Here is a 23,435-nt window from a genome sequence, read left to right as displayed (position 1 = left end):
TTCTTTTCTGCCTTTGACTTTGACTTCCAAGCGTAAGACCAGCTTAATTTAAGGAATTACAATTATGGTGACTCAGCACTGAACATTCAAAGAAATACAGTGTGCAGAGCCATTAGGTATTTTTTTTAGCGTACTAGCAAGTATTAGGCAAGGCAGCTTTATTTATATGGCACATTTCACTAGGCAAAGGCACAACACGTAAAAGTATTTACAAACGCAACAGCTAGAATCAAAGCAGAGGAAAACAAAAGTATCTGTAACCCGGATTTAAAAGTATTTACACTTGGAGCTGACTAATCAGATCTGTTGGCAGTGTTTTCCGATGGTGTGCAGCACAACAGCTAAATGCCGCTTCACCATGTTTGCTTTGAACTCTGGGCTCCACTAATTGACCAGTGTCTGAAGGCCTCAGAGCCCTGCTGGATTTATAGTCAACCAGCGTTTCTTTTCTATGTATTCAGGACCCAAACCATTCAGTGATTTCTAGACCAGTAGCAGAATTTTTCAATCTACAGATGACCGGGAGCCAGTATGTAATGTGTTCTAATCTCTTTGCCTGGTAACAACCCAAGCTCTTAGTAAAGTACTGATCAGTTCTTTTCTTTTCCTTTCACAACCTTTGGGACTGCAGATGTAATATAATGACAATGAAAACTGAACAGAAAATGGTCCAGCTTTGGGCAGACTGGTGCTTAAGATGGAGTGATAGCCAAAAATAAAACGTAAAAAAAACAAGTAGACCCTGTGCGCTGCATCTTTTATTACTAAGTAAAAGTAATTTCAAATATGGACTCTGTTGCATTCCTGATTTACAGCAATATCCAGATGTTACAGAGATCTCACGACAGAGAGGGCCAAAAAATGCTCAAGCATCCATCATTTTAATAGAGAGCCGACTACCCGTATGCTGCACCGTTGCTCCCCACATTAGATCTCAGATCCATCAGCAACCCTTTGAAGAAACATTCCTGGCCAGGCCGAGATCCGCGTAGCCTCCGATGGTGCAAAGCAGCAGATATGAAACAATCGCAAAATTCAAGACAGTGGAAAAAGAACAAACACACCTTATGATATTGATATTTTTTATTTGGATTGCAGTGCCTTTTAGTACGTTATCACACAAGCAGCTTCTTTAACTGACATACATCCACAGTGACTTTTTGTTTTTAGAACTGTGTGGTGCGAACCTGACTTTTGGGGAACCTGACTTTTGGGGAACCTGACTTTTGGATTCAAGTTTGTGAAAACGCATTTAAAATGACAAAACACACAAATTTACAACTTATCCAATATAAAATTATTCACAGAACATACATTACTCAATATATGATGAAGAAAATGGGACTCTCAGACTCCGACATTTGTCTCCAATGCTTACAAAACACTACAGACACTTATGTTCATGCTTTATGGTTATGTACTCCGGTTATGTATTTCTGGACTAAAGTCTTAGAAAAACTTTCCGCTATTTTGGACTGTAGGATACCTTTATCTCCAAACTTGTGTTTGCTAGGTGACCTAACAACAACTGACTTACCACATAAACAATTTCAATCTACACTTGTAGCCCTTACTATCGCAAAAAAAACAATTCTTGTTAACTGGAAAAATAAACAAACTCTGAATATCGACCAATGGTCTAACCTCCTCATGAATCACATTTTAATGGAAAAAATATCTGCCTCAAATAAAAACCAAATATCAAAATTTATAGAAACATGGCCTACGTATATAGAATTTTTTAACCTAATTCTGGTCACTTAATTCTGCTTGTTAGCGAGAGCCACCACATCGTGATAACTAATGTTTCTGCATTTGGCAATTTATTATTTTATTATATTATTAGTATGGGATTTTTTTTAATGGGCTTTAGGTGAACTGATGAATACACACACACTCGCACGCATGCACGCACACACACACGCACATACACATACTCACCCACATACAAAAATATATATATATATATATATATATATATATATATATATATATATATATATATATATATATATATATATATATATGTGTGTATATGTGTATATATATGTATATATATTTAAAAAAAATAATAATAATAAAAAAAAACATTTATTAAATTTTTTTAATTTATTTGGTTTTTTTAAAAAAGGAGAGCAATGATGATGTCAAATCGAATGAACAATACTGAGCTCTAAAGAAAAAAAAAAAAGAACTGTGTGGTGCGGCTAAAGCTAGGAGGGGAAGAAGGTTGACATTCAGGAAGCAAAGGTCATAACCGTAAGGATCTTTCATACACAAACACAACAACGGAAATGATTATTTGCCACGTCATCCCGATATCGGATGTGCCACTTACCTTAACTAGCTTCCTAGTGTAGAACAACATTCATTATACGCTTAAACTGTTACAGGTGCTTGTTAGAAAATCAGAGAATGTAATGACAAGGAAGATAAGCAGAGGGAGAGAAGAGATGTGAGTGAATGAGATGGCAAATAGAGGAGGTTGACATTGGGTGAGGACGGGGGCAGCGGACATGAGTAGTAAAAAAGGAGACAGAATGGCCAGAGGAGGCCTATGAAGAAAGGGAGGGGGGAGGGAAGGTTGGAGTTGAGTGGAGTGAGAGAAGGGGGTGGTGGGGGTTGATGTGAAAGGATAGAAAAATGTGGGGATATTGCAGCAGAGTGGATGGTGCGAGGGAGGCAGAGTGAGAAATGTTGCCGGAAATGCTGGAGCCAGCAGTGTGTGTAAAAATCACACTGCAACATTTCTCATCCTTGACATCACTGACAAGCCTTTCACACACACACGCGCACGCACACAGTGAGCTAGGTCGTAATATCCACTAGATGCTATTTTGTTTTCTTCCCTTGTCTAAACAAGCGGGATGTTTAGGGGAAATTAAATTTGAGCTCATGTTGTAATTCTTAATTCCAAATGTAAAGATTCCCACACGCAATAAACTATGTTTGTCTAATGAGAACTTTATCCGTGGAAGACTTTCCGTGTGGGGGGGGGGGGGGTTGGGGTGACACATCACGGATATGAGGCGAGTGGAGGAGGACGCGAGATTGTTGTGGAATGTTTGCAGTTGTGGTCAGAACTCGGCCATCCCATTTGTCAGGGCTTGACCCCGACTTTGAGGTCGTAGGTCACGGGGAACATCTGAGAGAAGCTGATGACATAGAAATAGAGCGAGAGAGAGATAACGTAAACACACGCATGTATGCCGTGAGAATGTTTTTCACCTTCATTAATCTCACACGTGATTCGGGCCTCAAGTGTCAGTAATAAATAATGTTCTTTACAATATAGCGCGGTAGGATTATGACATACGCTATTTCATTTTAAAGGTTAAACAATCAAGTCATATGCATACTGTATGTGTAACAATATTATTTTTTAACCCTTCCTGCTTCTTTATCTTTCCTTTTTTTCTATCTAAGAAGCTAGGGCCGCTAATTAGCAAACCGCCAGGCTTCCCATTTAGCAATATGGGTTGTTGTTTTTTTTTGTGTGATTTACACCACTTTAAACTGTAAGTGTAACAATATTATTTTTTAACCCTTCCTGCTTTTTTATCTTTCCTTTTTTTCTATCTAAGAAACTAAGGACACTAATTAGCTAACCGCCAGGCTTCCCATTTAGCAATATGGGTTTTTTTTTGTGTGTGATTTACACCACTTCAAACCAAAGTTCAAACCAAAAAAACTAAACATAAACAGCTAGCTCTCCATCTACGTCAAAACAACCACAAAAATAAACATACTGTTAAACGATTACCTCTCTGACATCATCAGTCTTCATTAAAATCTGAAATTTGATGTCTGCTCGGTGTATAAATACAGACCCACTCCACCGTCCCACTCGCTCCCAGCTCGTAGCCATAAAGTTCATCTCGCCCCCGTGTCAGTCCTTGCACCACACTGACACATCCCGCCGTGCTTCACAACGCCGGGCCGCCATGTTGCTCATCGCCTGCGAGCAGACACAACACACAGTCACAAGCAAAGGGCGAGGTGAGCAGGTAGATGGAGCGTGGCTAGCACAAAATGGTCTCACATACACACACACACCAAGTAGATCAGGTTACTTTAGGACTTACCGTGAACGATTGTCACGTCAGCCTGTAAAATAGACGCGTTTTTAATTAAATGATTGTTATGACAGCAGCATCCCACCTGGTTAAGTCCACTCAAAACTAAATAAATAAAACAGCCCCCTTGTGTTGAGTTGCATTTTAAATTGTCATTCTTTGGCCAGACACATCAAACAGGTGCTATGAATAATTTATCTTAAGAGTTTCACATTGATAAGGTCACAATCTGCCAGCTTTGGCGGACCACCTTCACGTCGCCGTCTTTTACACGCGCGCCCTCACGCACCTTTCCAAGGCAAAATCCAAAAAGCACCCTGGAGGCCTTCGTCATCTTGAACGACAGAAGATGGCGGACAGTCACCGCTTTGTTTGAATGCTAATCTCGTCAATTTGGAAGTGTTTATGAAAATTTTACACCAGTTGCTTCTTTGTATATTTTGGATTAGTGGAAAATTGCATGTCGAGTATTAGCCGCTTTATTAGGTACACTCGCACAATGTAATATACAATCCAAAATGTGTTATTGACAATAATAATGCAACACTTTACACAGAAGTAGCAAATAAATTATATTGTATTGAGCAAGTAGATTTCATTGGAGTAAAACTGCTCAGAGCTCTTTTAATATTTTGGTTACTTAATGAGGAAGTCCTGAAATAAAACAATAAAAACTGAGCTTGATTATTTTTGTAAATATATTCATGTTGACGGTTCATTCAAGTGTGCAAGTGTATTAATATTGGTACATAATATTGGCATGTATTTTCAGCAATTGCTTTATTAGTGTTTTAAAAAAAAAAATCTATTTCTCAGAACAAGACTTGTCATCAGTCTGAGCTCCATCACACTCTACATTTCTAATTAAGCTCCTGCTGCGTGTTGGTTTTGGTGGCTAAATGAGGGGTGGGTGGGCTTGTTGTGTGGGGGGGTGAGGGGGGTGCTGATGCACTTTTGATGTAGTTAGTAAGCAAAAATTTCCAGAGCAAGGCAAAAACCAAGATTGGGGATGAATCGTGATCTCCATTGTTAAACAGATGACGCATGCAGATGGAGCTTTTAGGTTGTCAATCATCAGATAGCAAATATTACAAAAGTCGAGTTAATGTCGGGAGGATTTAATTATTTGTCTTTAATGTGTTCTAAGTTGTCATTATGCTGATCTCCTTCCCACTTTTTTCTTCAAATTTTGATGCTCTGTTCTCCTGTGTGCACACATGGAGCTAATCTGAACTATTTTTTATTTATTTAGTTTTTGGGGTTTATTTTTTATTTTTTTTGCTGAGCTATATTTCTACTGTGTGTTGTCGGCTAATGTGAAGATGGGATGAAAGGTAATCTGCGTGCAGAATTCCTAAAGCTCCCTTATCCTTGTTGAATTTCTTAAGAATTCCACCTTTGCCCTCCCGCTTCCCTTAAAATAAATTACTTGAAGGGTGAGATGCCTTCACCGCAAGCATTTGCCTTCGCCATTTTAACTCATTTATTACCTTTTTGCTTGGGCTACAGCTTCTCTTGCATTTATGCTTCTTTTACTACAATAATCTTTTTCTTTTTTTTTTGTATGGATTGCAAAGAGTAGTTTTCCACACTTGACATGTCAATTTACGTGTCACTGGGACAAAGTTGGGCTTTCACCTGCACTGTGATGTGCACACTAATGGACGTGGCCGTCTTAAGTGTGGGAAGTAATTAGCAAGCAAGGCTGTAAGAAATGAGGGTTAGTGAGCAATAAAGCCATTGGCCTGAGCGTAAACGGGCTGTCCCAGTATCTTAAAGCCAACCTCAAACCTAATTGAGAAAGGCTTTGTTATTATTGTCCTCAATTATAGACCCCCCTTTACTTGTATTCTATTACAGAGATGGCTATATAAAAAATAAAAAAACGTCATGCCTCTAGACAAACTCGTTTTATAACATGGGATTAAAAATTGGATCACCTCTGATGATCAGGTCACGATTCATGCATAATTTATTTATATTTGGGGTTTTAGCAGAGCTATTACACAGTTGCACTCCTAATTGGCAGTCCCGGCGTCGTTGGTGCCTGTTAAATGCTGCATGTGGTGTTAAATGTCCGCACTGCACTATTTCTGACCAGTGGTCACTTTCCATTCACAGCGATTGGATGATGCCAATTGAAACTTGCTGATGCTTTTAGGAAGAAGAAAAAAGAGAGAAGGAAAGAAGGGAGCGGTTAAAAGGCGATTTGAAGTGACCCCCTCGTTCTTTTCACACCACGAAGAGCAGTCAGACGATGAGATTTAAGCGAAAACAAGCACCGATGCATACGCTTGCACTTTTCCGCAAAAACGACTTCCGAAAGATGTTTGTAATGACGTCATTTAAAATATAGGCTTGTTTTTAAATATATGCATAAAATTACGCATGCAATATGTTTAAAAGCAACATTTACATATTTAAACAAAACTATCTCCATAAGTTAAAAAAATGAATCCAATCAATCATATTTGAGCACCGTATTACATTTCAAAACACTGACATTGTTTGCACTGTGATCGTTATAGCCCCCTTTCTCATCAATGTGGCATTTATTAATTCAGATTACGTTTGGTTTAATTCAGATATCCGTTTAATCAAAGTATAATCACACGTCAGTCGCCCCCCCCCAAAAAAAGAAAAGCTGAACCGTGGAAAAAGTGACGTAACGTAATGCACCGCAACAAGTGAGCGTTATGGGACTACTTGATGCTCTAAATGAGTTCCAATCATACTCCAAGTATTTGATACGCTGGCAGCTGTTATATAGTGACGGGGGTCAGCTGGATGTGGCCCTAATGAAGCCCGGGTTCCACTCACACACACACACACGCACACACACACGGACATGCACCCTATTCGCCGTGCAAATTACTTTCCATCCATCCTCGAGCATTCCATTATTGACTCCAAGTTATAACACTAACACCTAATCAATAGAAAATATAGTAAATGTGTAAGTGTTAAAGAAATAAAAAGTCCAAAACGTGTGGTAGTGTTTCAATTGTGGAGGTTTGTGCACTTGTGACCTTAACGTCTCCTCTATTGCTTGTTGTCTTTCAGCTATATTAAACCCATGAGTTTAAGCATCAATTCATCATCTTAGATGTGACCACCATACACACACACACACACGTACACGTTTACTTCTTAATTACAAAACATCAAAGTGTCACAAATCAGACAGAATATAGGTCCACCTTAATGGTATTAAAATGGTCTCTTATTAGGTTTTGTATGTGTTGGAGGCGTAATTAAATTGTTTTAACTGTGTACAATAACTTAATTAATGTATAGTAAAATGCGTCGCTTTGTCGTCCTTTCTCTCATTAAAATGAAATACATATAAACTGAAGTTAACCTGAATTGAAAGAGTTTTCTTCTCTATAATTAATAATGCATCACAGACGAATTAGCAAAAACGGCTGTTAAAAGTGGAATTTACCATCTTCCGTACAAATTTGAAAAAATGGGCACTTGAAATGGAGCCGCACGCAAACATTTGTCCTCGATCAGCCTTTTAATGCTTTGACGCTATCTCGGCGTGCTATCGATCCCTTTCCTAACAAATGAGCTCGCGCATGGATGCAGGTGAGGCGCGTCACGGTCCGAATGGCTCCCCCAGATCTGGCGTCCTTTTCCGGCCGGGGTGGACGTCCGAAAACGGAGCCCCCTGGTTGCGGTTGATAAGTGACGGCAAAGACGCGCTTGTCCACCGGGTACAAAGTTATGGTGCGAGTCGGCGTGCGTGCAAGTTGGCGCTCCTGCCGCCTGATCAATTAACTTGAAATCCAACGTGCGGTTGAAATAAGAAAAGTGAAAATGACTTGCCTTTTTTTTTCTTTTCTTTTTTTAGCTTGTGCCGGTCGGTGCTCCATGCAGACCGCCATCGCTGGTGCTTCTCCCCTCAATGCCCGGCTGTGGTCCACTTTCTCCCTTTTTCTTTCCCCCGTGCAGCAGCTCTGCTCCCCATTCGCTGCCCCTCCGTGCATGTGTGCTCGCCTCCTGTCCTCCTTTTTCGAAAACCAACCCAATCTGTGGAGTTAAATCTTAATGATACACTTTCATGAAGTAAAAAAAAAAAAAAAGGAAGAAAAAGGCAAAAGAAAAAAACATTGTCCGATTTAATCTTATTGGTTTCACCTTTTGAAAGAGCTGCAGACATGGCCGGCGAGTTTTCATTGGAGTTGTCCGAGACAAGGAGAGAGAGCTCTCTTGTTGAATACTTTTAAGAAAAGGAAAAACAAGCCATCCCTCCTATGAGCTTCTAAAGGGGGTCACTTGCATATTTAAGCTCCATTTATCTACAAATGCTTGAAGAATTGTGTGCAAGGATAGTCCATTTACTATTGTTTTAATGAAAAGTAATACAGTATATGAACTGATTTGACTATTCTTCTCCTGCACGGCTGCAGTTATGTTTAACGTGATTTTCTCTTCCCAAACTGCAATTATTTTTTATTAATTTTAATGTAGTATAACCTGCATGCTCTTTTGACTTCTCTTTACCACCATTGCACAGCCTTATCATTCACAATATTTATATAATATTCATATTACAGAGTAAAAACGTAGTCAATTAAATGTTTATTTGTCATGAAAGCTTCGGAAAAATACTAAAAGCAACTTATAAAAATCCATCTTAAATAACTGCATGTACTTCTATGGAGGTTGCAATTGTACAATGTACGCTAGATGGCAGCGCGATCCATTATTTTTTTTAACTCACAGGGGGAGAAAGCCTGCAGAAATCCTCACACAAAAAAACGGAATCCCCATGCAAATTTCCCAAATAAGTTCACATGATTGTCAATGAGCGTCATTATGAAGACATTATGTGACACCGGCTATGTTAATTATTCACAAGAAGGGACTCGGCTAATTGCTGCATTTTTATTTGAATGATTTTTTTTTTCTTTACTCCGACATCGTTGCATGCCATTCGTTTATCATAGGCTGTTCAAATGCAGAATTCTTCTAATTGCATCCTCGTGTGTTTCTTTCAACATCATGTAAGTTTGAATGAGCTCCACCGTTTCCACAGCGCGTGTACCGCAATGCGCATGCCGAAGCTCCCACACATGCACGAGCTTCCCTTCTGAGCATGACACTTGCATTTTGGATTAAAGACAACCTGAGACCACCACAGTTTGGATGGATTAGGCTATTTGTCGTGCGTAAAAGCTTTGCCCCCCACCCACCACCACCCCCATTTTGTGCACGTTCGTCTGCCATTCTATCCAGGGGGCTCTTCTACGTCTTTCCCCTTTTTGGCCACAAAAGATGAGCCATACTAATCAGGTTTCAAAGTAAATAGCGGCGAAGGGGTGAGCGAGCTAGATGTAAATTGTGGCTGTCAAAAATATAGAAAATTAAAAAAAAATAAAAAATAAACTGAAGAAGAAGAGAGCCCCCAGTGGTGAGATGACAACGCTGCAAAAAATGTTCACAATCACGTACAGTGGAGCCGCTTCAACAGAAATGATGGATTTAATCAATAGATGTGTAAAAACAAATAAAATGAGATCTTTAAAAGCAAACACAGTGGCCATAAAATAAACAAATGGTGTCATCCGGGTATTCCAAATGAACATCCTCGTATTACAGAGCAGACAACTACATTTCCTTACTATATGTGATATGAGCATGCCCATGTGTAAGAATGCACACTTTTTGCAGCACGGAGCAAGAGGGGAACTCCAACCAATGGCGAGCGAGAGAGGGTTTGGCTATAACCTCAGCCTCCCATTTCTCTCTCTCTCTCTCGCTCTCTCACACCTCTCCCCCTCCTCCTCTTCCTCCTCCTCCTCCTCTATGCGGGGCTCTGGCCAGTCAGTCGCCTTTGATTATCAGTCTCCAGCAGCCCCTCTCTTGGCTCCTTGACACGAGCACCATATAAGGCGCAGCGATCTCCATAGAAACGTGTCAGTTTCAATAGTAGTGTCAAAGTTCACTATATACAGACATTCGCGCAGATCCCCCCGTTTCGGAAACATTGCTGTGCAGCTCCTCTTCCTTTAAAGCATTTTTGGGAGGCTCTCTGTTCTTTTTTCTTGCATATTCTACTAGTTGTGTTTTTTTTTCCTCCTCCTGCTGCTGCTGCTGCTGCTGCTGCTGCCTTTTCCCTCCTGTGATATCTTTTCTCCGTGGCTCCAACTGGAGGAGAGCTGAAAGTCTGACACGGCGTGGACTCTATTCGCGGCAAGAAGCTGATGATGAAGATGACGATGAGCTTTATTTAAGAATATACACGCGCCAAATCTGCAGTTTTTGTGTGTGCGTGCGTTCGCTGCGCTGTGCACACGGCGAAGACAGACTGGTGGGAAAGGAGAAAGGAATTTATACACCGCAGCACTTTGGATCGAGCGTCTTTCCACCACAAGAAGGTTTTTTTTTATTTATTTTTAGCAATACTCGCTCATGTGAATTGCTTTCCCTTTGTGGCTATTTTCTATCAAAGTGATTTTTTTTTCAACCCCCGACACGTCTGGACTCGCCTTTTTCTACAAGATTGGGGATTCCTGAATGGCTCAGTGCAATTTACCTTGGAACTGGCCTCCCGATACTTGCATATGGTGATCGGGTCGTCCCCTCCAGCCGTCCGCCGCTCTTTTGAATGTATTGATCCCCCCTCCTCCTCCTCCTCCACCTCCTCCTCCTCTATGAGATTCCGTGCGCTGATTTGACTTTGCAGCCGCCTCGCAAGAAAAGCTTCCCCCGGTTTTGTTTTGCTTTCTCCCGTCAACGCTCCAGAACCAGCAGTGACCATTTCGCTCTATAGCACTTTCCGGGGCCGAGATATGGCAATGGTAGTTAGCGTGTGGCGAGATCCGCAGGAAGACGTGGCCGGAGGACCTCCGAGCGGCCCCAACCCCGCAGCGCAGCCGTCGAGGGAGCAGCAGCAGGCGGCGTCGGCGGCGCCGCACACCCCGCAGACCCCGAGCCAGCCGGGACCCCCGTCCACGCCGGGCACGGCCGGGGACAAGGGCAGCCAGAACTCGGGGCAGAGCCAGCAGCACATCGAGTGCGTGGTGTGCGGGGACAAGTCGAGCGGCAAGCACTACGGCCAGTTCACCTGCGAGGGCTGCAAAAGTTTCTTCAAGCGGAGTGTACGCAGGAACTTAACGTACTCGTGTCGCGCCAATAGGAACTGTCCCATCGACCAGCACCACCGGAACCAATGCCAATACTGCCGCCTCAAGAAGTGCTTAAAAGTGGGCATGCGACGGGAAGGTGAATATTTATTTTGAAACCTTTTACTACACTTAGCAGACGCGGGCTCGAATGTGCACTCTCCATCCGCGGTGCATGCTTCTAAATGGACGGAACCATTCGAGGGCTCGAACAAAGCAATCCGCCTGCTAGATTTTTGCTATAGTCCAAACTCTATATGTATGCCTATCGTCCACTTTGTTTCTAAATGCACAGCCTGCCATAAATCCTAAAAAAGGCTTTCAAATGTGTGTGTATGTAACATATGCAGCCGGGTGTCCCCCTCGCACGTCTCAGCTACCAGACGGCTCACACACGCTCAATCATGGCGCTCAACTTGACCCCTTGTGTCGTTGTTTTGCTTTTCTCCTGCACAACTTCACAAACACTCAAAGCATTTTGTTTTAATTGACGACAATTCGTCATCTACGCGTGAAATGTTGTACACTCGCCGAGTTCTATCTCATGTCATTGCACTGGCGTGTTATTAATATTCAAAAGCGATGTCGGGAATCCTTTTATTTCCAAGTGATGCTTTGATGTGCATGAAATTCAAAAACAGCATAATTTAGAGCGAGAATTATCAGTCTCGGTTAGAATTTGTTGGACTGCTATAAGCGTTGTTGCTATGGAGAAAGAGCACACGTCGATATAAATGTGATCAACTGCGTAACCTCGCGTGCACTGTGTAATCGAGGTTTTAAAAATAGCAATAATTAGCGTAAATGTGGAATATATGCAAACATTTAGGCGGTTTTCAATGACATTTCGGGCACCCTAGTTTGAAGTTCACACCAGCGCCGATACCGAAAACAGCCCAACACACACACACTCTCACGAGCAGCTTGTTGCGGGTGAACAATGTTTGTCAGTCCTGGATGCACATTTCCTCTTCTTCTCTTTCTTTTTGTCAGCGGTTCAGCGAGGACGAATGCCTCCAACCCAGCCCAACCCAGGCCAGTACGCGCTGACCAACGGGGACCCCCTCAACGGCCATTGCTATCTGTCCGGATACATCTCGTTATTGCTGCGGGCCGAGCCCTACCCCACGTCCCGGTACGGGAGCCAGTGCATGCAGCCCAACAATATCATGGGCATCGAGAACATCTGCGAGCTGGCGGCTCGGTTGCTCTTCAGCGCCGTGGAGTGGGCCAGAAACATCCCTTTCTTTCCCGACCTGCAGATCACCGACCAGGTGTCGCTTCTCAGGCTGACGTGGAGCGAGTTGTTTGTGCTTAATGCCGCCCAGTGTTCCATGCCCCTTCACGTGGCCCCCCTGCTCGCGGCGGCGGGCCTGCACGCCTCCCCCATGTCCGCGGACCGCGTCGTGGCTTTCATGGACCACATCCGGATCTTCCAGGAGCAAGTGGAGAAGCTCAAGACCTTGCACGTAGACTCGGCAGAGTACAGCTGCCTCAAGGCCATCGTGCTTTTCACGTCAGGTGGGTAGCACGTAGGCTAGACGCACGCGCGGGGCCCGTTGTGGTCGCGCGCGTCAACTTGTAAACAAAAACAAAATGGGAGCCACAAATGGAACTTGACGAGATGTTTGCCTTGCACATGGGATGAATCTGTCTTGTCAACAGTGGGCACTTAGATGCGTTCTGCTGTCAGCTCAAGCCGTAGTGTGTAAAAAAAATAAAAAATAAAAAATGAAAAGAGGCGCAAACAAACCCTGGAAAGCGAAAACGCGTATTTATAATTTCCTCATCCACCGTGAAAACATTTCGGGTTTGTTTTGAAGATGATAGATGAGCGGCCGTAAATGTTCAGTACACATGTCAAACAAATGTGCCGAAAAGGTGAAAGAGTCCATCAGTGTGTGACAGCTGGCACGTTTGTAACCACTAACATAATAATACATTAGGGGAGGAAAAGATGGAGTAACATTTCACAAGGATAATATTTCAGGATACGAGAACGCGTCACACCCTGTAGTCAGAGATGTGTAATTTATTGTATTTATTTTTTTAACAGCGCCACTCTTGTATTTATTGTCCTAATATATTATTTGAGCGATGAATTCATGGCTGTCTCTTGCAAAACGGCCTCAAGAAGATAAAGCAAAAAGTTTAAACAAAGGCCGCAAACTTCTTTCAACTCAGCCACAAGTTAATACACACTTGTTAAATAAATACTCTTAGAGTGCAGTTTTTACAGTTCAACGGTGGTTAATTCACCAAAGTATTTGATTATTTATTTATCTCATCATTTATTTATTTTTGGGCAGATTTGGTGTGAGAGAGATAATGATCACTAATTAAATAATTAATGGTTATATTATGTAATTCACATTTTTGATTGCATCCAAAAAGAATTAAATCCAGAGTGAATTGAATCGTCGTTACTTAGCACTGATTATATTATATTATATTATATTATATTATATTATATTATATTATATTATATTATATTATATTATATTATATTATATTATATTATATTATATTATATTATATTATATTATATTATTAGCAATATGTGCAATGGAAGGTATCCACTGCATTTAAATTAAATCACCACAAACATGCACTTTTCCCATTCATGCAAAATATAACATGTTTACACATCAGTCCTGCTAAATGGAATAAACATATAGTAAGATACCGTGCACAAGCGTGACGTTTACCCGCGCCTATATTCGCCATATTGAACTTGTTTACATTTTTTTCCATGGTTACTATTTATCTTAAATCAAGCCCAAACTGAAGGACCATCTTCTACTTTTGCGGCGCCTCGTTGAGTTTGCTTGATAGACTTCAACGTGGATGTGTGTGTGTGTGTGTGTGTGTGGTGGAGAATGTAGGGGGGAATGGGGGGGGGGGCACCTGCGTGGCTCTTTGCCAGGAGCAGCGTGGATTATTTGCCTTAAATAAATAACCTTAGTCCTGTCACTATTTGATGCATAAATAATGGTGGTCGTGTTTCAACACAGTCGACTGACATCAGCCCCTTATTGACATGTAGCTACACTAGGCCTTCACTAAGTGCTGGTGTGTGTGTGTGTGTGTGTATGTGTGTGTGCTCCCATGTCAGGGTGTATTGTTGGGGTGCATCGGCCTGATTGAGAATTTCGCAGTGTGTGCAGCTTTTCCATGCACATTCATCGTGTGTTTCTTTTCTTTCTTTTTTTTTTTAAATCTCACCTGCATTTGATTGTAAAAGAGGAAAATCTCGATTGGATGGAGTTAAAGCATATTGGCTGCTTTGGCTTTAAAGTGACACTCAGCCTTAATCCAAAGGGATTTGCATACATGCTTCTTTGAGCAGCCTGGCTAGGGTCACACTTAAATCACCCCGAGATCTCAGGGTTGCCCTCGGGTTCACAAGGTTATTGTGTCTGGGCCACACTGAGTTATAGCTGGCAACTCACCAATAGGCTCAAAAAGCTCACCCCCCCCACCACACGACCCCCACCCCCTCCCCAGCATCCTCGCCTTCCCTTGGCCCTAAATGACATGTATTAGTGCAATCGAACATGGTTGCAGTGGCAACTTGTCTTCAAAGTGCAGGTTGGAGTTTGCTTGCTTAAACAGAAACACAACACGGACATTTCAGCAGCTCATTCTTGCACATTTTATGTTCTCTCTAAGTGACTATTGACTTTAACCCTCCTTCTCTTTTTCTTATAATAAATGTGATTGCTTCTAGCGGCCGTGCACTGCTATAGGCTCCTGGGCTTGGAGTGGGGTGGGAGGGAGAAAAAAAACAGGCCAGAGTGGTCTATGGAGAGAAGAGGCGAAATGACTTAACAGCTTACTGCAGAGTAATTAGGTCACATTACAAGCAGAGCAATTTCACATTCATCAGGCCCGTTTGGGTTTCCTTAAAACTTGAATCTCCAGAGTGCAGACATCAAAAGCATGGATTTTGGGCCCTCGAACGCTCACCTTCTGCATTTAGACCCCAAAATTGAAAAAAACAAAACAAAAAAAACCAATCACTTTTACAATATTGTTGTTTATTACTGCTACATTTCCTTGTTTCTTCTGCATGGGTGAGAATTGCACTGGTTCAGTGTGATGCAGCATATTTGTGCTCCTTAAAGTCAAGAAGGAGTCATGCTGAATGATGACTTGACAAAACTTTTTGCCCTATTTTAGATTCAAATACTGGAGGTACGCTGGGTCAAAAATTTGTCCTATCCGCAATTTTACCCAACTTTGGGGGGGTGGCAAAATGACCCAATTTCGTGGGTTGCTTTGTCAAAAAAATAAAAAAAATTGGGTACTTTTGTTTAAATCAACCCGAACATTGAATGAAAATGACCCAAGTTAGCGGGTTGGTCCAATTTTTGACCCAAATTGGATTGTTTTTGACCCAGCAGTTATAAGAAGGAAAAAAACGTAGCGAATAAAAATGATGACTAAGTAAATGTTTGTTAAATTAAAATGTATTTATAAATATATATTTACAGCAAAAAAAAAAAACACATGCACTTTACAATTAAGCTACTCCACCTGCCCTTAAAATTGTTGGGTCAAAAATAACCCAATGTTGGTCAATGTATGGAGCGACCCAACTTTCTGTGTTGTTTTGTATTTAAAAAAAAATAATATATATATATATATATACATATATATATATATATATATATATATATATATATATATATATATATATATATATATATATATGTATATATATATATATATATATATATATATATATATATATGTATATATATATATATATATATATATACATATATATATATATATATATATATATATATATATATATATATATATATATATATATATAGCAGCATTACAATTTTATATACAAAACAACTCAACGCCGGGTCGCTTTAATGTTTGATCAAACTTTTTTTTTTTTTTACCCATGAAGAGTCAATTGCTAAAAAGAAGTGTATGTTAAAAAGATATTTCTCTTTAGTTAAGCGTCATTTTAAAAAGTATCTCTTTTTATTGGCTCGCCATGACAAGTATTGTTTTCACCCAATTTCTGCATTTTTGCATTACAATTTTATATACAAAACAACTCAACGCCGGGTCGCTTTAATGTTTGACCAAACTTTTTTTTTTTTTTTTTTTACCCATGAAGAGTAAATTACTAAAAAGAAGTGTATGTTAAAAAGATATTTCTCTTTAGTCAAAAGTCATTTAAAAAAGTATCTCTTTTTATTGGCTCGTCATGACAAGTATAGTTTTCACCCAATTTCTTGTTAGCTTTATCCTATACGTGTAGCCTGTGCTAATAAGTGGTGCATTTGAGTTCATGTCTGCTCTGCAGTTGCTCTGCAGTCATCATTGCGCATACTGTTAAAAATGAAACTTTGGCGCTCGATTGTGACCACTGTGATTCCCGCAGACGCCTGCGGCCTGTCGGACGCAGCCCACATCGAGAGCCTGCAGGAGAAGTCCCAGTGCGCCCTGGAGGAGTACGTGCGGAGCCAGTACCCCAACCAGCCCAGCCGCTTCGGCAAGCTCCTTCTGCGGCTGCCTTCCCTGCGCACCGTGTCCTCGTCCGTCATCGAGCAGCTCTTCTTCGTCCGCTTGGTAGGTAAAACTCCTATTGAAACGCTCATCAGGGATATGCTATTATCCGGGAGCAGCTTCAACTGGCCTTACATGTCCATCCAATGATCCTCACATGACACAAAAAGAGAGGACACGGACCAAAATTCAGCAGCCACCCTCCTCTAAGAAGACGATATATAAGACTTTTTTTTTTTTTCGGACAACTTTGGAAGACTTTTGCCCACCCCCCCTACTCCTTCCCTCCCCCAACGTCTTCTGGGACTGAGATGGAATATGTACAGAAAAATGTTGCAACTGGACTTGTGTAAATCCGCCCTCATCTTCACGAACAATACCTTACTCGTCATTTTGTAAAATACTAGTCTTTATTTTCTTTTTTGTAAGAAAAATGACAAACAAAAGGAAAAAACATCATATGCGCAGTAAGAAAAAAAAAAAGAATCAAGACTTAGCGGGAAAATAATGTTTCCAAGCAATTATAAGAATTTGTCCTGTGTCTATGTACCTCTCTCTGTTTTGTATTTTTTCTGGTTCTAAACCAGGCTTTCTGTGATTCTATACTAATAATTTTTGATATAACCTTTTGCTTCTTATAATGAGTGCGGTATATGTTGTCGAAGCTATGTTCTCCAAGAATTAAAATTGAAGTGAGAATTAAAAAAAAAAAAAAAACATGAAAAAATAAAGAAATTTAGACAATAAGAAACAAGTCTAATCGCTATGACAATATCACCACTGATGGTTGAACTTTTTTTTTTTTCAACACGATGGACCTGCAGCAACAAACTGACCCCTTCCCTCCCAGCCCACCCTCACCCCCCAGGACATTTTTACTGAGAGGACATCTGGGGAACCCCCCGCCCCCTCTCCCCCACCTTACACCCCCTTCCCCCTCCCCCCCGGCGGCCATGAGTGCGATCATCAGTCAAAGAGGAGAGACATGAAAAATCAAAAAGCACTTTTAATATATCATTTCAAATACATTTTTTTTTGTTTTTTTCGTCTTTATGAAAAAAAAAATCATTGTTTCTTGAATTTTATTGGTTGTTGCCTTCAATTTGCTTACTCCATGATGCAGCTTTTTTTGCAGAAAGGCTTGGTTGATGAAGTTGTGTGATGGTGACTGTATTATTAAAAGACAAATAGGCAACGATGTCTGTTCCCAAGCATTTTCCTCCATTGCATTCACTTTTCTTTCAAACATTTGCACTCTTGAATAGGCCTACAGTCTGCAAGTTAAATCCATGATTAGAAGCCATTTTAGCATTCATAAGATTGCTCTATTACATTACACAAACAAAATTATAAATAACAAATCCCAGCAGAGTCACCTCAGTCCCCCCCACCCCCTTCCCATTTCATCTTGTTTAAAACGTCAGCAAATAACAAATAAATAGACATTCAAAAAAATAAACTAATAGGCGTGATCGATATGGAAAATATACTTTACAGCATGTAAACCAGTCGACAAGCACGAGGGGTGGCGTGATGCATGTGTGTGTGTGTGTTAATAAAAATTAAAAAAAAGAAATCCCAGTTAGTAACTGACTCTCGCTGTCATCGCACTTCCGCCTTGAGGAAAATTGACGCGTTTTCATTTTATTACATGAAAAAAAAAGCGACGTTTGAGTGTAACATTTGCCTGTTAGCAGCAACCCATTCTTAACCATCAGATGTGCTGCTTGCCTTATGGCACACATTTCGGCACTGTGATGACAGGAGGGCAAGTGAACGCATCACGTCGCTTGCCGCCATACAGTATGTGTCATCATCGCGTTTTCTGTCTGCATTGCTGCTTTTTCTAAATATGGGATGTACATATTGCTTGCTGTTATAAGGATGGTCCTCATATGCTCCCTTCACGTGATGATAAATGTGTGAACTATACATTCAATCGAGCTTTTTTGTGTGCCACTTCTGCAAACTGGATGCTTATTGTTTAATGGCTTGTGCGTGGGATTCTGCTATAAGAAACACACGAAATCATGTTGGAGGGAAATCATGACATGGAGGAATATTCTGCTTGTTGTTTTTTTTTCTCTCTCTCTCTCAGTGTTTCCTCTGCTTGATTGCATGCGGGACTGCGATGTTTGTTTGGCTTCAAAAGGAGCATGACAAAAAGCCCATGCAGGCAGGCAGGTCGTTGTCGTTTTATGTTGCTGTGGACTAAATGGTTTGCTGGGTTATTAAACGCAGCGTACAGCTGCTTGTCTCCAACATAATGTATTCTAAATCCCTCCAGAGTATAACCATCTTTTATCCTCTCGCTGAGAGCATTTTGTTGTACAATTGTTACACTACGGGCTATATAAAGAGAGCGGCAGATGAAATAGTGGCATGTGTTCCTAATTAACGTTTGTGTACGGGCAGTACGTGGAAACACACAACAGGATTCGAAATAACCATTCAAATGTATGACGTCACCACCTGATATGTTTCGAGTATATCCAATCGTCAAATTAAATACCAATGTGTACAATTACATAAATAAACGTTAAACGAGAAAGACCAACATTTAGGGTGGCTCGAAAAGAGAGTTAAACAAGCATTTTCATTCATCAAAGCACATATACAAGTGCGGGACTCCCAACACGAGCGACTATTAGTTTGCTTTTTACGCAAGCAGCTGGATGCGATTTCACGTTGGAAGTGTCTGTCTGAAAGTAAAACATTTATTATCCCAACGTGTCAGCGGGCCCATGTTCGACTTCTGCCTCTCAGTGTGCGGGACGGTCGCTTTGTTCAGTCGGGACGCGATTCGAGTCCATTTGGGCCTCAATTTAGTTCATTGAACCTTTTGGCATTAAAAAAAAAATCACTGGGCAGCCACCATCAAACATAGTCTCGCGATATGTTTATTTACGCCGTGAGGACAAACATGTCTCCTAATATTCATATAACGCGCAGCCAAATGGGAGCCCCCCCCGCTGCTTTTTAGAATGTCCCTGAACGCAACACAAAGGGCCACCTCCTCTCGCGCGTGCGCGTGCGTGTCTTAATGTTTGTGCAGGTTGTCATAGCAATGTGTCAGCTCTGGCCATGTTTCATTCCGAAAGGATTTTCTTCTCTGACGCTCGTGCGTCAAAGCGCACATGCGTGAGTGCGCGTGAGCGTGTGCGCGCGAGAGCAGATTGCTGCGTAAGCGGATCCTTTTGTGTTGATTTAGGAAGACGTTTGCTGTATATAACGTTCAAGGCTGATAATATCATTGCCTGGTCAGATAAATAAAGCATTGGCCAAAACCATCGGGTCAGCTATCGATCCGCTTTCTCCTCCCGAGACAGGGAAGGGGGAGGAGGGGGGAAGGTGGGGGAGAAAGGAAGAGAGAGAGGGGGGGGGTTGTGGGGAGCCCACTCATTAGCATTCCACAGCCATGGACTAAACGCTGACAACTAACAGAGATATCCAGCTCCACACCGCTGCATGCACTCGCCTTTGTCCTCTCCCCTCCCGGCCCTTCATTTCGCTCTCTCATCACAGCCAACACTCTCTTTCTTTTCTCCCTCCCTTCCCCTCTGTCCTCTCTCTTCTCCTCTCCCCTCTCTTTTTTTGCACAAGAGCCAGAAACCTCCCCGAAAAAAAAGGAGGAGGAGAGCAGCGGGAAGGAGGGGTGATGTTGTAAAAGCTGTGCAGAAGTGACAGCGCTAAGCGCAGCGGATTTAGCCGGGACAGATACAATTGTGTGTGACTTGACAAAATAGAAGGCGGGAGACGTCTTGAATTGAAACTGCCATTGTGGGTTATTTTAGACCAGCCCCAAAAAAGGAGAAGGACGTTTGAACCGCTCTGTTTACTTCGGGATCATCTGTCTTTTGCCTTATTTTCACCGCGGTGGGGAATCACAAAGCTTTCAGAGATATTTCTTGTGCTGCAAATGTGGAAAGTTAGAAAAGGATTCGAAATGTAGCTGTCACTCAGTACAATGTGGAAATCACAATCTCTGTTATTATTAAACTAAATAAATGAAACAATACTTTCCCTAACTTATAATTGACAAAACTTTAAACAAAGCAAATTCCATATTAGGATATATGAACAATTATATATGCTTAAACCATAAATGTAAGCCTCAAGTTGATATGATCCATGATATGAAATTTCTATTGCCCAAATCTATAGAAAGTTTACATGATTTATAAAACAGTTGGGTCAAAAATAACCCAATTTGATCTAACTTTTTTTTTGGGGGGGGGTCATGTTGTATAAAACAACCCCTCAAGTTTGCTCATTTTGTTCAAGACAACCACCTCCAAATGAGGTCCTTTTGTTCATAACAACCAAGAATGTTGGGTCGTTTTGGAAAAGACAACCCAAACTATTGGGTCGTTTTGTACACACCGACCCCAAAATTGTGTCGTTTTTTTTTTTATACAAGACACTACAAAAAAGTGGAGTCAAATTGACCCAAGTAAAAAATTGGGTCGTCATTTTGTAGACCAAGAAAATAAAAAAGACACATATTTGCCCAAAACACTGAACCAAAGAATATATTTTGCAATTATTATTTTATTTTATAATTATTTTCTAAGTGAACTATACTACTCAACTTAAAAAATGTATTTCAATCCAGTGCTTTTATTTCGTGTTACCACTCGATGAAAAAAAATGGAGTAAATTCTACCTTTTTTCAGTATATGAACCCAAAAAATATTTGCCCAAACTTTATCCATGAATGGGAAAAAAAATGCCACAACTGCATAAATGCTTATGACTTTATTGGCATATGTCTTTTATAAGGCATATATATCTTAATATAGGCGCCACAATGACAGCTGTTCATGTGATGCTAACTTCTTTCCGAAGTTTTTAGCCCTCCCACCTTTGCCTCCCTCCCCCCTTTTTTTCTCTCCTCCTGCAGTGTGTGCACTTCATTGTTGTTTTAAAATATGCATGTCTCTCCGGAATGCCAGTCACGGGTCCAAACTTTGTGTCCCAACCTCCCACATGATGAAATGACCTCCCCCCCCACCCCAAGTCCCAACACACACACACACACACACACTCCTGCACTTTTTTTTTTTCTTAAGCGAGCTCAAACAAAATGTCTCAATCTGCACTCTTCTTCTCGTTTGAGAACCAACACTTGTGGATGTGAGACACAGCAAAATAAGTCAAATACAATTAAAAATTAAAAATGGATTAAAGGGGGAAATACAAGGAAATCAATGGATATATAAGGATCATTCATGCAAGACAAAAGTAAGATTTTTTTTTCATTTAAGTTTTCCTTCCTTTCTCCTCTTGTGTGTGTGTGTACGCGCGTGCTAGCGTCTGTTCGGCGTGAAGAAAAGAAAAATGGGAAGAAATATGAAAACGAGAGGATGTCTATATAAAAAGATTGATAGACGTGAGTGCTGGTGTGCATTGTTTGCATGTTTGAACATACCTTGCTCTCTTTATAGTGGCGGGTGTCAAAATGTGACGTATATAGGCCGATTGTTTGCGGCGGAAGTTGAACCTGACCGGCTCACGTCATGTGATGACGTAATAGACGCACGTGACTTTAGGTCAGTTTGGAGCTGTCAAAAGCGAAAGCAAAATTGCCACGTCACATTTGTATAATAATAGCAACGATATGACTCTAATTTAAAAAATATATAGTAAAAGAGAAAATGGTTCTATTAATATTTACATTTAGGCATATTTTTAGTTTGGGATTTTTCGGGTTGAAATATTTTAGATTGAAAAAAAAACGGTGTAATTTCAATTCTTTTTTTTTGGTGAGAACAATTTAAAAAAAACCTGGCCTCATTCATGCTTGCAGCCATCTTTAATGCAGCCTGAGAGGCTTGTTTCAGTCATTCAGTATAAACCAGAAGAATGCGTGTAAAGATATAATCCTGCATGCTCAGCGTCCTTCTGGCGCTCTTCCTCCTTGAGGTGAACACACGGTGAATGACGTCACGGTTTTAGTTGTCCTTATTTGTACATGTATGGATGGGCTCAAATTTTGGGACACCTGTTGGAAAAAGAAGCTTGAACAACTCACCTGGCCAGACTTTCGACTAAATTTTACACACTGTGAAATAAAAATAAATAAATAAACAAATAAATAAATAAATATATAAATATATAAATATATAAATATATAAATATATAAATATATAAATATATAAATAACTCGAAATTCTAAGGCAACAAACTTCGGTGAAATACAAAGTGTCAGTTTCCCGCGGTTCACAACGAATAAATAAATATTTACACAACTAATTGTCCCTATTGTCCCCGAACGAAACAACTCAGCAAATTGTTTTCGCTGCGCTAACACTATTACCACAAATGTCAACAATTTCTATTTTCAAGTTGCTCTTTTTGCCACTTTTTGCTTTTTTTACAGTACCGTGGGAATATTTGCATCTGCAGGGGAACATTTGTGATCTTGAAATGCTCGCAAAGTTTCTTCTGTAGGTGTTTTTGTTGGCTTTGAGCTCAAGTTCTTCCACCAAATTCACCTGAGCAAGCATTTATGCACGGGGGGCTTGCTTTGGGGGCCACACTCATGATGAAAACCATCCATCCATCCATCCAACCTGTCTCCCCCCACAAACACATACCTCCGCTGTGACTATAGAACACCCCCGACTCCTCATTTCTCTTAAAGAAGCTCTAATCTGAACCCAGTGGTGAAAATGCGCGCGCTTGT

General features: G+C 40.8%; 1 protein-coding gene and 1 long non-coding RNA gene across 2 annotated transcripts; one reads left to right on the top strand and one right to left on the bottom strand.

The window, feature by feature from the left end:
• Positions 1 to 745: 745 nt before the first annotated feature.
• Positions 746 to 9,120, bottom strand: LOC144049540 (uncharacterized). The gene is made up of 4 exons (XR_013293591.1): positions 8,220 to 9,120; positions 7,908 to 8,111; positions 4,086 to 4,107; positions 746 to 3,958 (listed from the first exon to the last, which is right to left on the bottom strand). It is a non-coding gene; the product is annotated as an uncharacterized LOC144049540 (long non-coding RNA).
• Positions 9,121 to 9,899: 779 nt separating this feature from the next.
• On the top strand, positions 9,900 to 17,945 carry nr2f1a (nuclear receptor subfamily 2, group F, member 1a). Its single transcript, XM_077562034.1, has 3 exons — positions 9,900 to 11,309; positions 12,203 to 12,730; positions 16,623 to 17,945. Exons 1-3 carry the CDS (start codon positions 10,877 to 10,879, stop codon positions 16,895 to 16,897), a joined length of 1,236 nt encoding a protein of 411 aa, XP_077418160.1. The 5' UTR covers positions 9,900 to 10,876; the 3' UTR covers positions 16,898 to 17,945.
• The last annotated feature ends 5,490 nt before the right edge of the window (positions 17,946 to 23,435 follow it).

This window comes from Vanacampus margaritifer, chromosome 3 (assembly GCF_051991255.1).
Source record: "Vanacampus margaritifer isolate UIUO_Vmar chromosome 3, RoL_Vmar_1.0, whole genome shotgun sequence".
In the NCBI taxonomy this organism is placed as follows: domain Eukaryota; kingdom Metazoa; phylum Chordata; class Actinopteri; order Syngnathiformes; family Syngnathidae; genus Vanacampus; species Vanacampus margaritifer.
The sequence above is the reverse complement of the archived record's forward strand: the minus strand, read 5'-3'. Positions and strand labels throughout refer to the sequence as shown.

Bases quoted from the DNA above. Each gene is read 5' to 3' on its own strand.
- nr2f1a (XM_077562034.1), top strand. From the start codon at position 10,877: ATGGCAATGGTAGTTAGCGTGTGGCGAGATCCGCAGGAAGACGTGGCC. The intron at 11,310-12,202 runs GTGAATATTTAT...TCTTTTTGTCAG, and splicing joins AGTGGGCATGCGACGGGAAG to CGGTTCAGCGAGGACGAATG. The intron at 12,731-16,622 runs GTGGGTAGCACG...TGATTCCCGCAG, and splicing joins CATCGTGCTTTTCACGTCAG to ACGCCTGCGGCCTGTCGGAC.